We start from the raw sequence: 15,405 nt of genomic DNA on the forward strand, positions 1-15,405 counted from the left end.
ACTCTCCTCTTTGAAAGCAAAACAAATATAAGAATCAAGACATTCTTAATTATACAGTTAATTTTGATAATACTTCCAATAAGCAGTGATGATCAGCTAAGGACAAATTAAAATTAGGGGTTCTTTATTCTTTGAAAAACAATGCTGTAACTAATTTGTTTCACCTAGCGAATCCTTATAGTGACTTGAATTTCCTGTGTATAGCAGTTAGAGCATTGTTTTATATTCTAACCAATAAGAGATGTTTCACTTATCATAATATGTTTAAAAGTACTATGAAAATGAACATGTGCTTTAATAGAAGTCAAAATTCTTTTAGTTCCTGAACTTTAAAAAATCAATCTTACATTTGGAAACCAAAACTGATCATAGTTTACTAGCCAAATGTATTTCCAAGTAATGAATGCACAGAGTGAAGGAAGTTGCAATGAGATCCTGAGCCAAAATGGCATTTACCCAGCAGATATAAGGGCAGAGGACATTCAAACTACTCTTAACAATAGCACTGATCTCTTCTGTTAATGAAGCAGTGCATATGCCAAAAGCCAAACACTACAGAATGAATACCTAAAATCACTTATTAATAGTTATTTCTGAGAGAAGTCAGCTCTTTATAGGAATGTCTATGAAGCAAACTGTAATTCATTTGAATTAATCTTACATCTTCTACCAATCACTGGGCTTAAGAATACTGAATTGGCAAAACAACCTTAAAAATACCAGTAATAGTTGTGTATTTGAAACCATCACAAGATTGTATATCATTGATACTTCAATGAAAAAGTACTAGTAATAAACGAAATGTGGCTTTGTAAAGAAATATTATTCAGCCTTAAAAAGGAAAGAAATCCTATCACATACCACAATGTGGATGAACCCTGAGGACATCAAGCTAAGTGAAATAAGTCAGTCGCTAGAAGACAAATAGTGATGATTCCACTTAGATGAAATATTTAAAAATAGGCAAATTCATAGAAACAGAAGATACAATGGTGGTTGCCAGGGGCTGACAAGAGGGGCAAAAGTAAGTTGTTTTTCAATGGGAAGAGTTTTAGGTTTATAAGATGAAAAATTCTGGAGCTGCGTTTCATAACAATGTGAATATACTTAACACTACTAAACAGTACACTTAAACTTGTTAACATTGCAGATTTCACGTATTCTTACCCCCAACAACAAGAAAATAGTACCTATGACCACAAATTTGGTAGGTATAATAATTAACTGGCTTCTTGCCAGGAAAACACTCATAAACTGATCTTACCAAAGGCAATGGGACTGATTTCTTCATCTCATAAGACATAATTCTATAGCTCTGGGTGTTCTTGTACTCTTGGCTTTAGAATTATAGTTCAACACGTACAATAGCTTTTGGTGCCAGGAATCATAAGGAAACAATTACTAATATATCAAAATGGATAAAATTTCAATTATTCAATGTTTTTCACACACCCAAGGTCAGAAGCTGAGTTGAGATCTAATATGAAACTATCTTATCTGCCTCTGAATAATGAAGGAGTAACAGTATATGGTATATATGCATATATACAATAGTACTGCACAGTACTGTGTATATGGCATATATGCACAAATACAATTATATACAGTAAACAGAGGCCTACTGCTTATAGAGCATACCTCTTTAAAGGCAAGTGTTTTTTTCTAAGATATTTCTGCTTGCACCACCTTCATCTGATACTGTCTTTACTTAATACATTTGATACCATAACCATGCTCTTCTCTCCCATGCTGTTTTGGAGGACCATCAAAGTTGTAACTCTGATAGGGCTCAGAAAACTCACATTTCTGAAGAGCATTATTACAATATTGTCATTACAGAATCAATGAAGCAAAACTTTCCCAAAGTCTCTGTGTTATCCCAATATAATTTCTTTAAGAATTTGGAGTTTGCAAAGATTATAATAACAAAAATTAAAATAAGGCAAAGTAAATCTCTGAATCTTATTCAAAGAAGAAATTACAAAAAGTTTCCTTTTTTCAAATTTTAATGTCTTTTCATTCTTATTCTTTGTGTGTGTGTAGTAAAAAAGTACATAAAATAAAATTTACTATCTTACCCATTTTTTAAGTGAACAGTTCAGTAATAAGTATATCCATGCTGCTGTGAAATAGAACCCCAGAATATTTCATCTTGCAAATCTGAAACTTTATACCCCTGAAACATAACTGCTCCTCCCTATCCCCTCCCCCTATCCTACTGTTTTACTAGAAAAAATCAGAGACAAGGGTAAAAAGAAAAACTGTGTTTATACACAGTTATTTTTCCATTACTGCTACTGGTAAAACACCTGTTACTAAAACTAAGGAGAACTGGAACATCAAGCAAAAGGTACCAAACCTCATAGAAACAAAAGACAGGGGATCTTTAACAATCTCCCAAACACTGAAACAAATTTGTATGTTTTTCTGATTGGTAAGAATATAAAAAACAAAAATCTCTTCACAAAAAATTTGACTTCAATTGCTTTCATACCTGTTGAAATTACCTTTGAAACATCAAGTTTTATTCAAAGCAAAGTATCATGACTTTTAATATGATGGGATGAAAACATACAGTGCATTCTAAAGCCAAAAACTAACTTTAAAGCAATCTGTTAGATATTTGATAATATACTATTTAATAAAAATCTATTTGATAACATGCAAAATTATCAAAATATGAGTACAGATGTATAACAAATTTTTGTTCAAACTGGACAAAATAATCACTAATTTTAACAGTTCACAAATTACTTTTACGTATGTCCCTCAAACCTTGAATTGCCTCCAAGAATGAGTTACATTTCTAAGCAGTATATTTTCTTGAACTAGTTGACTAAGGAACAACACATAATGCAGAGCCAGCATTCACTGACAAAAATTCACCATTTTACTTTTTTCTTCCAACTTTTGTTCATTTTTGGGGATAATTCTAAGTGAATACTAATACCACATTCAAAAAAGTTAAATCAGGGCAATGAAAAACAGCCAGGCGAAGGAATATATGAAAATAAGGACCAACAGAAAGAAAGTCAACAGTAAAATGGAAGTTTTTATTTCAAAAATCTTAAGAGGAACATTTCTCTCCCTCAGTAAGAGTCCTTCAAGTAAGTTAATTAGCATATTGAAGTTTAAAAAACAAGATTCAATTGAACACTGGGCTTAAACTAGATCTACTTAGCCGACAGCAAGTATAAGAAATCAACCTGACACAATGCAGGCACCTTTAATATATAAAACAATGTGGCTGACCCATTATCAATAGCAAATGTTGCTTGTTTAGTTTTCTGACATCATCCATAACCTTCCTGGTCCTATTTAGGACCAAGATGATTGGATTTTTTGCACAGCTCACCAAAACATGAGAAATGGCATTCCCATTTTCCACCAGACTGAAATAGAAAATGTACAACTCACATTAAAATGTATCCTTGTTAAATCATTCCTACTTCAATCCCTCATCGCATGCCAGGGCTCTAATCTGTGGTGCTTTTTTATATACTGTTTCCATTTAGAACAGAGAGGATAAGAACGGAGAAGTGTGGAGCACAATCCCTGAACAACATTCCCTACTGCCTCTCTCTGCTCTCTGGAATCTCCTTGTTTCCAAAAATATACAGGGCCTCAGAAAGGTTAAATTTTATACTAGAACTAATTCTTCTGAGGCACTATGCTAACCCTGACTCCAAAGTTTCTTTCCAGGTCTGTGACTCTTGTGATTCTGCTTCTTTCATCCTTCCTTTCTACCTCTGCTGAAACCTTGAGGACTGTATTTACAAATAAGAGTTATTTAGCTTTCAGAGTCAAGGTGTCACATTCAGCTGCTACACCGGCTTCCTCAGTAGCTATAAAGAATGAAGCTCTAGAAAGCTAGTATGAAAGCTATCCTTCCTAGTGGCTCTGTCTGTATCTTCTTGCTTGGATTATCAATTCCCAGGAGACTGGGAACAAGCAAAGTTTAGGGTGTCATCCCTGTTTCTTCTTAGAGTAAATTACACATTTGTGAGAAAAACTGGGAAATGTGAATGTAGAGTGCACATTACTCCAAAGAATTATTGGTTTTATTAGGTTTGACTGTGACATTTGGTTATATTTAAAAATGTCCATCATCTTTTAAGAGCTGCATACCCAGAAGTAAGTAGAAGTGAAATGGCATGAAGTCTGAGATCTGCAGAACTGCTTAACATACTTCAATAAAAATAAAAAAAAGAGATGAGGCAATTGCTACAAAATCTTAATGATTATTAAGTTTATACACATATGTGGGAGCATTATTGTTTGAAATCTTTCACCACAGAAGAAATTTTAACTTCCCATTACCCAATTAAAGATTATCTTATTTCCAGAGGATTTAAGCGTGACAATTTAAAAACAATTTTGTATACAGTAATTTTGCTTTGCACCATTTTTACTTCGGGAAGCGTTTCCTCCTGGCTTATTTTAAATACTCTCTCTAATTTATTACCAAGAGTTTTTCCAGGGGGAGAGAGGGATGGAATCTAGTCTTATAATGTCAACACATACACTTAACAAACAAGGTGGCAGCTTCAATTAAAAATCAGTCAATATAAAAAATAACAGGCAAGAAGAAATACAAGTCACAGTATTTAAACCCAATTATTTACCAACCCAGGATTTCTTTATGGCAACTCCTGCTTTCAGCTCTTTGACATTATCACCCCTATGACTTTTACTTACTTTTGAATAAAGATAGAAAGGAAAGGCTGCATTTATATCTGGGAGGTTATAAAATGGAAAAACGGAAAACTGAAAACCCCAGCCTCCCTTGGTACATTACTGTCTCCCCTCAACTAATCAGGAGAAGAGAGAGGCCTGAGGGCCAAGACCAAGCTCAAGGTGTCAGAGCTTTGTAAATAGATGATTATCAGAATAAACTTGATTAGGAGAAGCTTTGGAAAGGCCAAGGTACTCAACGCTACTATCAAATGACCAGATGCAAAGGATCAAGCTGACAGAATCTTCTGGTCACAACTTTTGTTTTCATACTTTTTAATAATTTGACCATGTAAAAAGGAAAGTGTTATAAATTCCTCTTTATACAAAATTGAATTAAGTCGAAAACATTCAGGAATTTACAGTCCTTTAGTTTGAAGAAAATGTAACAAGAGACAAGTAAATACAATGTCATCAGGAATTATTCAGAAGAGCCAGTCACTTTTAGCATACATTATAGGTTTAATAAAGATTTCAACTTGATTTCCTAATCTTTCTATTCTAAAATATGGCATAATAATAAATGAACACTCATAAATGAACAGCTTCAGGTATCACAAGAATCTAAATTGGAAATTATGTTTAGAAAATTTTGACTGCTAAGAATTGCATCTTAATTCTTTGAAAAATAATGATCCATGCATGACATAGAGGAAACTCTTAGTTAACCAAAATAATCAATGAATCAGCATACTGGTTACTTCTTAATCTCTTAACCTTCCCAATATGTGAAAGATAAAAACCATAGCTTTGTTTTTTATCAAAATTTAAAATACGTAGAAAAATAGAACAACATAGCAAGTCCATGAATTTGTTCTCCAGATTAAACAAACATCAACATTACATATATTTGACATTTTTAAAGAAAGGAGCATCATATATGTAAACCCAAGGCTTTTTCTAGGTCTGTGACTCAGCCTTCTCAGGAATCTCTATCTCCCTTCTATTTTATACAAAACACTCTCAAATTTCCCACAGCCCAGGTCTCACTCCTTTGTCTCAGTGACCCATATTTCTCCACTATTTCACAGAAAAATTTATTGAAGAATCTATACCTCAAATTTCCACTTCCCCTTCCTCTTGCTTATTCTCTAACCTACTAAAACCAATATTCTGATCACTGCACTCCTATTTAAGCCTAAAATCTCATAAATCCAAGGTTATTTTTCAGACTTCGTGTTACTTGAACTCCTTAGCAACTTCTGACAGAGGCTCATAGATCTGGGTGTCACACAGGCTGAAGGTCCTCAGAACTGCAAATTATCATTTTTAGATAAGGAAGATGTGTTGTTTTGACTGTGCAAGCAGAGAAGGCTGGAGGAAAGGCATGTGTAGAGGTCAGTGAGCTTGTATGTAAAAGGAAGGAAGTGACGGCAGAAGGAAGATTTCAACTTTCAACTACCATTTCAACAAAAAACAGCAGAGTTACAGATCAGGAATCATGTGTATAAAAACTCTAGAAGATCCCAAATTCATGAAAAAATACATGTGCATTCTAGCCTATTCACACAGACAAAAGACTAAAGGATATACACCAAAGTGCTAACAATGATTAAATTTCTGGATGTTAACATTATGGATCATTTTAGTTTTTTCTTTATAAGAACATATTTTTATTAATATTCTACCATGAACATGTATATTTTTAATAAGAAAAAGGCTGCTTTTTTACCTTTCTTTCTTTTTTTTTTTTGAATAACAAAAGGCTGCGGGCCTGTCTCTCAGGGTAACAAAGAAGGGTGTTGCCAGGGAGATACAGCTCCACAGAAAACTTGTGAGAAAAAAACCCCCAGGGAGCAAGTGGGTGTTAGAAGCTTAAAAGAGGAAAGAAAGCAGGCTGGGTGCATGGGGTCAGCCTTGGGAAAGAAGAAATCTCACAGGAACAGTTTGGCCTGAGACAATCCCTGGACCTTACAGTCAGCCATTGGGTACTTCCTATTCTCCCCCTTCAAGATGCTGTGAAAATCTTGCCACTGCTCTGTACTATGACTCCACCCAAATGGTATCCCCACCACTGACTCACCGACTTCCAATCCAACCTCCACACAGCTACTAGCATTCTAAACACTGTGTGCAGATGCTGCATATAATTCTCATTTCCATACAGTTTGACTTTCATCAGAGCCTGCCTCTTGTCTATGTTTAATTTACCTGAGCTAAGGTAGGGATTGAATTTTGACCAGTCTGGGTTTGCATATGAGCAGATTTGCTCCCTGCCATAGACTCTGTTACACTTCCATCCTGCTGAGATTCAATTGTTTCCATCGTCATTTGTCTGAAAAGACAATAAAAAGGAAGAAGTATTAAGGCCCTATCTGAAATATTTCGGTTTTTATCGAGCTTTCTGATAGTCATTTCTGTCATCAAATTGTACTATTCTATTTTTTCAAGAAATAGGTTCAGTGGCAGAGTCAGTGGCAGAGTCCTGACTCTCCAAATTTAAGACACTTTCCCTACTCCTTAGACATGAACACTAACAAGCACTGCAAATGCTTTATTGGAATTTGTTTATTTAAAAAAATGTTTTAATCTTAAAATAATAAAGTCTTCTTGATAATTATGTTTATCCTCTAGCATAGATGAGCAATAAATATAGGTTTTCAATTTTACATGAAGTATAAATACTCTATTACTCTCAAAGCCTAATATACTTGCTTTATAATATGATGTAGTACTAAAGAATTTCCCCATTGTCTAAATGCATTATAATAGAAAGATGTGTCCAGCTTTTGTTAGCACCAAGTAGTTTCTGATAAACAAGCCTCTCAAACTGAATCATTCAGAGTTGACCACTTGTCCAGCAGCTCTGCAGTGTCTTAAAGAGAATGCAATTTTTCTAGGAAAAACTTTTTTGACAGTTTTTTGCCTATGACTTCAAGTTAGTGACTTCCATATAGAATCATTCTAGGTAGAAGGCAAATTGTATAATAATAAATTTTACCTTACTTGGAGAAAATATAAAATGCAAACAAAATAAACAAAATTAAAATTTTTAAACTCACAAGAACTCCCTGCTGTTGTACGGCTTTTTAATTATCAATACTACAATGTATTATTTTCACCTTAGTAGTCTATATAACCAAAAACTATGCAGACACATTTAGAACTTTGAATTAAAATGTCCCAACGTCTTTCCAGACTTGGTTACCAGATCTAAAGATCCTTCATCTACTGTCTTTGAGTTAATGCCTTCTTTTGCATTTCAATAGCTATTACCTGAATCCAAACCTTCCTTCTCAAACCTGTCTGCTATAGTCTATGTACTACACCTAGAGTTACTTCTCATTGTTCAATCATTTTAACACTTAAAACTGACCACGACAACTTAGAATTATAAAAAATAAATATCTGTAGTCTAGTATGAACAAATGTCTTTCCCTCTTAATTCCCCAATTCCTTTCTCTCTTTTCTTATTATTTCCCAGCATGGCTTTCCAATTCATAAAAAGTCAATTCCTACCACTTCACTTTTATGTTAGCACGATATAATAAAATACTTTATAATATGATATAGTATAATACAATGTAGATGTTCCCAAGGAGAATACCTCAGAATCTTAGTTCTGCAGGATACAGAAAGGTAGTATCTGAGAAAAGAGGTAGGGTCAAAGCTTAGTGAAAAAATCTTAAATATCTGGGATTAAAAGGGTTTCTTTGCTGTAGAACTTCTCAGCAGCCTAAATGTGCCAGTGTGCCTTGAGAAGGGTGGAGCATGCACATCCAACAGGCAGCGTTTTCTAGAAGTATGACCACCAAAAACCTTTATCCACAGAACACATCCTAGCAGAAGTGTTTTGGAAACAACTTGAGAAATGTTGTCTTATGCTATTCCTTCATTAAAAGCTCTCTTAAGGCTCTGCCAAGAACTTGAGTCTTAACTCAATTATTACATTGTGAAAGGCCCAGTAAACTCTACTCATTTTAGAAACATTCATTAAGCACCATCAACATAACAGGCCCAAAGGTACAAAAATGGGTAAGTCACAACCCTTGCCCTGAAGGAATTCATTCACTATTCAGTCCTTGGTTTCTCACACCATGGTCCTTGGACAACCTGTATCAGAATTAAACAATGTGCTTGTTAAAAAAAAAAGGCAGATTCCCAGGCTCAACCCCAAATCTATAACTCGGACTTTCTAGGGGAATCTAATTTTTTATATCCAAGAGATTCAAATGTATACTAAAATTTGCCAAAAACTTAGATTACATGTAAATTCTATCAAGTAGATCAGTTACGAATACAAGTAAAGTAACTTCTTAAATTGTGTGAAGGAAATGCTTTGGGAAACAGAAGAGAAGACTAAGTTGGCCTGAGGATGAGGCCATTATGAATTGTATATTAAAGGATGAGGAGGACTTCAGCAGATGGAAAAGGAAAGGAGGACTCTGAGAGGAAGGAAAAGACAGAGTGTGTTTGGAAACAGATCAACTGACTGTAGTAGAGAATCTAGGTGACAGAGAAGCCTACTTAGATTTAGTTGGGAGGAGACAGAGTAGGACTAATAGAAGTACACCTGAAAAGGTTGGATGGAAACAGAGTAAGAATAGCTTTCCCTCTAGAGAGAAAAAAATGTCCACCTCACTCAAATGCCTCCTCTACTCTAAGTCCTTCAGTCCTTCAGTATCTATGGAGTCCATCTTCATTATATAAAGTTTCAACTATTTGATATCTACATAGAATTCAGTCAAGAACCAGACATGAAGCAAAAGCTGTCTGCCCAGAGGCGAAACCAATGGCCCGAAGTCCATACACTATAATTTCTACAAGGAAGAGACCCTCTTCTGGTTTATACTTGAAAACCCATTCATCTTTATTTCAAATGCAATTCTCATTGTCTGGCTTCTAAATATACCAGATATAAGAAGTGATAGCTGACAATGGAGGGTGGGGGAGAAACTGTAGAATAACAGATCAAGAATTCCAAGTGTGTGGCAATTGGGAAAAGTTGCCTAGTTCCTCATACACAAAAAATTGAAAGATTTGAGTTAAAATTCAATAACTGATACTTTCAATAACTATTTTGAATAATCAATAAAAGGTTACTTATACTTTGTATACTTTAACAGTCATACACATAATAGAATCCAGGAAGACTCCCATTAAAAAAAGCTCTAACACAGATAAGTAATGACTCTATATAGTATCTTACTATGCTGACAGACAGTGACTGCAGTGGGGTGTTGTGGGAGGGACTTGACAATATGGGTGAATGTTGAATCACAATGATGTTCATGTGAAACCCTCATAAGATTGTATATAAATATACCTTAATTTAAAAATAAAAATAAATAAATAAAAGCTCTAATGCTTAAAAAGGTAAACCTAAACTATTCAGGATTCATTTTTTGAGACATAAAAAAGACTACATAAGGTATTAAACATTTCAAAATGTTATATACATGGAAGTGTTTTTATGTACATTACCTCATACAATCACCTAAACTGTTCCCTTTTTCCCCTGGGTTATTTCTCAAAGTTCAATCCTTTGTCCTTTGCCCTTGTTTTTCAATGTACATACTATGGCTTCTTCAGTCCTACATGCAGATGGCTACCAAATCTGAATCTATGCACACTCTCTCCTATTGAGTACCTCAACTTGGGAGTTTTCAGACACCTGTCCCTGCCCTTTTAACGGTTCTTGTTTACAGTTAAGATTTTCTAGTCTATCTTTTCCAGCTCCAAATCTGGAATCATTTGTCTCAGTGACAAATCAGCTATAAAAAAACCTACATAGCTAAGTATCAGTGAAATCAGGGTGTCATGAGGCCCTCAGCCTCTTAGTGAAGAACTGCAGAAATGGAATGACAGCAGCCACTCCTATTCATCCTCCTCGTGATGCTTGACATCACCCCCAGCACTGGACCAAGCAGCTGAGTCGCCATTCCTCACAATGGCTGCCATGCACTCTATAGACACCACATGTCACAGACAAGGGCCTCCCCATCAGCCAAGACTACACTGGGAAGCCCCCTCACCCATGGCAGAATCAATCTATCTATACCTCCTGTTCCTAGATCCCAACCACATCAAAAGTATAAGCTGTGACCCATATTTCATCTGTATTCTCCTCACCAGTGTGTCCTTCTCCATTCTCCTTCCAAGCCTTTACAATGTGTTATCTGGAATCCTAAAGCCCCCCACAGCCCTCTCAAGAGGGAGCTGCTCATCTACCCAAACCCAGTCAAGATCGGAATGTTGACTCTTTGACTCTTTGCTCCCCACTATTTCCCAGCTGTTCCTCCTCAGCCCTTTGTGAATACCCTTGTTCCATTGAGGCTGAGGTAATCAAGTATACCATCCTATACTCATCCATATGGTAATCAGCACCTACTCTTATCCAGGATATAAGCTGAAGACTCTGGCATCTGACTTAAGCACCATCCCCATCCATTATCCTGTATTATGTTCAACACTCAATGGGAGGGACTCGTTCCTCACCCTGACGCCTCGGTTCAATGACTTTCTCTACTCTACTTCATCCAGGTACTCAAGTGGCTGACCATACATTGGATATTGTCTATGTCCCAAAAGGCTTTATCTCTGAACTCACTCTGACATCCCACTCTACCAATCCCACCTCCCCAGATTGCACCCTCCTTCCATTCCCCCACCACACTGAAATCTCCAGACCACCTTCTCCCTTTCCATCAGCCTCCCCTTTTCTTCATATCCTATCTTTTCATCTTAGAATCCATGGTTTCTCATTTTAACTCTTGTTCCCCAATATCCTAAATTCTCTTACCCTTTTCCTTGTGTTATATCTGCTTGGTAAATATGAATCTCAGATAAAACCAACTTTGTCTCCTGTATATCCACACCAAGGCTGATGAACAATACTGAATAAAATTACAGAACAGTTTTATTAAGGCTATTGAATTCATGGTTTTCAACCTCACATGGGTGACAATCATATTGTGTCCTTAATAAGCTTACCATCCCATTCTCTACAACTGTTTCAAATTTTCTCCCTAGTCTCAAATCCTTGAGCTCACCTTCCACCTACACTCAACATAAGACCTTGCCTCCTGTTTCAGATGAGAACTTCCTCAACATCCTGACACCAAATCAACAAATCCACTTAGACCTACACCCATCATTTTCCCTATCCTCTTGCCTCCCCACTCTTTAAATTCCTCTATCTGTCCTCTGGATCTCTCTTCAGGAGCATTATACCCTTTCCTGTCTCTGGTTTCCTCCCCACAAAATTTAAACATGTCCATGTCTCCTCAATCACACACATATACACAAATCCCCTGAACTAGAAGTCCTTCTCTAGCTAGTCTCTTGAACCTCTCTTCTTCGTCTCACTGCTAAACTACTTGAAAGAACTGTCAGAACCACCTCCTAGACAACCCTGTACTGGCACATCTGCCTCACTAAAACTTCTATAGGAAAGGCAGCTAGTATCTGTCAGTACACCTAATGTTTATTTTAAGTCCTATCTTATTTGATCCTTCAGCAACATTCAAAAACTGCTGACATCTTCCTTCTTGAACTCTATCTTAATGTCATGATACTACATTTTCTGCTCTCATCAGATTCTCTGACAATTCCTCCACAAGCTCCTTTGCTAAGTCCTTCTCTTACTCAGAGTCTACCTTCAATAATGCATGCCTTCAGGGCTGTTCAGTCTTCTTGTCTCACTCTCAAATTTCCTTGTGTAATATCAACCATGCCTCCAGATTCAAACACCAGCTAATGCTTGTGACTCAATCAGGATCACTAGCCCAGAGGTCCCCCCTGAATTCCAAAATCATATATCCAAATGCCTCTTTAACATCTTCAAATAGATGTCCTGAAGGCACCTCAAACTTAATGGGTCCAAAACTAAACAACTCTTCTTCCTCCACAAACATGTTCCTTTTCTGAGTTTTTTATCTCAGGAAATGAGGCCACCATCCATCCAGCAGCTCAAGTGGATGCTTAGGTGTCATCCCCGAACCCTCTCCTTTCACTCCCTACAGCGTCATCACCAGGTGTGATTCTGCCTTCTAAAGAACAGTTCAGTCTCCCTTTCTGCCACTACTCGATCTCCCTACTCTAATCCATGCCAACAAGTTAGCTTTCTAAAACATAAAATTCTGCTTAAAAACACTTCTCCGCTTAAAACTTCAGTATCTCCCTATTACCTGTAGGACAAAAATCCAATTTTCTTAAAATAATCATAACCACAACCATTTGTTAAGTGCTTACCATGTGGCAAAAGCCTACTAGTTTTAATCTATAACACTTTACAAGGTCAGTATAGTTAATTCTTCCTTTAGAGAAAGGGAAAAAGAAACATTGGGAGGTTCAGAATCTGATCTTACCACAGAGGTACCCATGAGTGGCACAGCCTGGTTTTGTACTAAGGTCTTTTTCCAAAGTCCATGTTCTCAATTACCAAACTGCTGTTCAATCTCTTTCACAATGTGACCCAACTTTACTTGTACAGCCTCATCTCCAGTCACTTTATTCCTTCCTACATTCTGTATTCCAGCCTCCTTACAAACCATTTTTTCCCCCAAATACTCATTTTATTCTACCACTGCTAATCTTTTATATCTACTTCTCCCTCTGCCTGGGATGCACATTACCTTTTTTTTTGTCCAATAGGTAAATTTCCTCTCATTTTTTCAAGACCTGGTTCGAGGTGACTATCTCTCAAAAGCCTATGCTAATAGTCTTGGGCAAAATTAGTTATTCTGATCTGAGTTCACAAAGCATATCACGTAATACCTCCACTTGTGTAGCATATAATACATCTGTCCATAAATTTCTAAAACTAGGGGGAGCAACTCAGCAACAGGGATTATATCTTACATTTCAATGTATTCCCAGTGCACGGTACAGAATCTACCATAATAGTTCAAATGATTAATCAACTATTCTGGAAGACTGTGCAACTGTCAGATGACAATAAAATAAGATTCAGGGAAGTTAAATGACTTTCTACAGGGCACATAACAGATAAAAGAGGTCTTGTGACTATGACTTTCCACAGCCAGTGCCCTCAGTAGTCCCGTTTAGACAACATTTTACAGTAATGATGTGTTGTTGAGTGTGCTCTAGCTGTTGTCACAATCTTCATACAGATGTTGCGTCATTCACACTAGAATGTAGGGCCTCTACTTTTATCCCATTCGTAGTCCTCTAGAGTGCCTAGTAGACTGTCATACAGTAAAAGTTTGATACTATAATCAATTTATTTGAAAGTAAAAATCATCTACAGAACAGTAAGGACAGCACTATCAATTTAAAATGCCTTCTCTATCATTTTCAAACAAGTTTATTCTTCTGACCCAACTGTTCTCTAGTACATCCTCCCAAATCCACTGAAACCCAACCCAGGACTCATGGTAGAAGATACAAGATTTATGTGTTCAACATGGGTCAAGCACTGTACTGGGCATTTTTAAACACTATCTCAGCAGCAGATACAGGACCCAGAACTCAGCTGTAAATCACGTACATATAAACACTAACATCTGTAAATCAGCCTCAGCTAGTCCAGACAGTATTTATGATACATTATAAAAAATAAAATATAAAAATCCATTATAATCCTGCATTGTTCACTATATATTTTATAGCTAAAAGTGAAGATATATCATAGAATATTTTCCCCCAAATCTCACTTTCTATAATCAAATATTAAATATAGCTGTACTAAAATTAATAGAATAATCTATAAATTATTATGTAATATTGCAATCTTAAACAATCCTTATCAGAAAGCAAAAAACCAGTTAGTATTTATAAATCACAGAATATTTAAAAATAGAAGCATAGAACAATAAAAGCTAAAACAAAAGTCCACTAAGCACTATAAACAGCGAACAAAATACTGGTAAACATTCAGTTACGCAATTCTAAAGGACAGATAAGGATTTTCTAAAATGGTCATATTTAAACTTAAAAATGATTAATAGTAGTAGCAACATTCTTTTCTTATGAAGGTTAAATATTTCTTCTAAAATCTCTATATTACTTAGCAAACCATTTTCTTCTTTGATAAAAAAGTAAATGTTATCCTACTATATACTGGAATTCAGTTTAATAAAATGTTAATATTAATAATGTTTTAAAAGAATAGGATCCATCCATTAGCAAAATTTTTAAAGACTTTGAGGGTAAATTACTTTTAGGGGGTAGAATTATATTTGTTTCTTTACTCTGTTATTTCCTAGGACTTAATGGACTATCTACACTATACTTCAGTAACTCCCCACAATACTAAAGTACAACAGTTGCTACAGTACAACACACCATAGATAGGCAGCTTATAACACACTTTCAACAAATACAAAGAAATATATTCATAAAAATTATATTTACAATTATAGAAACACTGAGGCAATCATAATCACCAAAGTTATTTAGGCATACCTATGTATCAAGAATACATAAGATGTAACTAGAAGGAAAACATGAGATGAAAAAGGAGAAACATTTTAAAGGAATGCTATCATAGGTACTGAGGAAAGTGTTCTTAAAAGATAAGACAAGAAAAAAGAAAAGGAAATAAAGACCAAAAAGATCAAAATGAAAAGTAAGACAAAAGAAAGTTTCCTAATTACAATTAGTGTTCAATTAACTAAAAAACTTCTAACATCTTAGTTGTACCTAATTTACAAAGACAAATGACATTGCAGAGCAACTCTACCCTTGTAAAATGTTTTTCACCCTCTA

The 15,405-nt window shown here is 35.6% G+C and overlaps 1 protein-coding gene across 15 annotated transcripts in view; it reads right to left on the reverse strand.

Moving 5' to 3' along the window:
- CREM (cAMP responsive element modulator) overlaps nt 1-15,405 on the reverse strand; it is a 72,149-nt gene that overhangs the window by 38,587 nt on the left and 18,157 nt on the right. For 11 of the 15 annotated variants that reach the window (XM_017653460.3, XM_017653456.3, XM_017653458.3 and 8 more), the window contains one exon: nt 6,886-7,009. The exons of the other annotated variants lie outside the window; for them this stretch is intronic. In XM_017653460.3, the coding sequence (XP_017508949.1) occupies nt 6,886-7,009 (124 nt within the window). The remainder of the gene's footprint in view (nt 1-6,885; nt 7,010-15,405) is intronic. 15 annotated transcript variants of the gene reach the window in all.

Source organism: Manis javanica, chromosome 2 (genome assembly GCF_040802235.1).
Source record: "Manis javanica isolate MJ-LG chromosome 2, MJ_LKY, whole genome shotgun sequence".
NCBI lineage: Eukaryota > Metazoa > Chordata > Mammalia > Pholidota > Manidae > Manis > Manis javanica.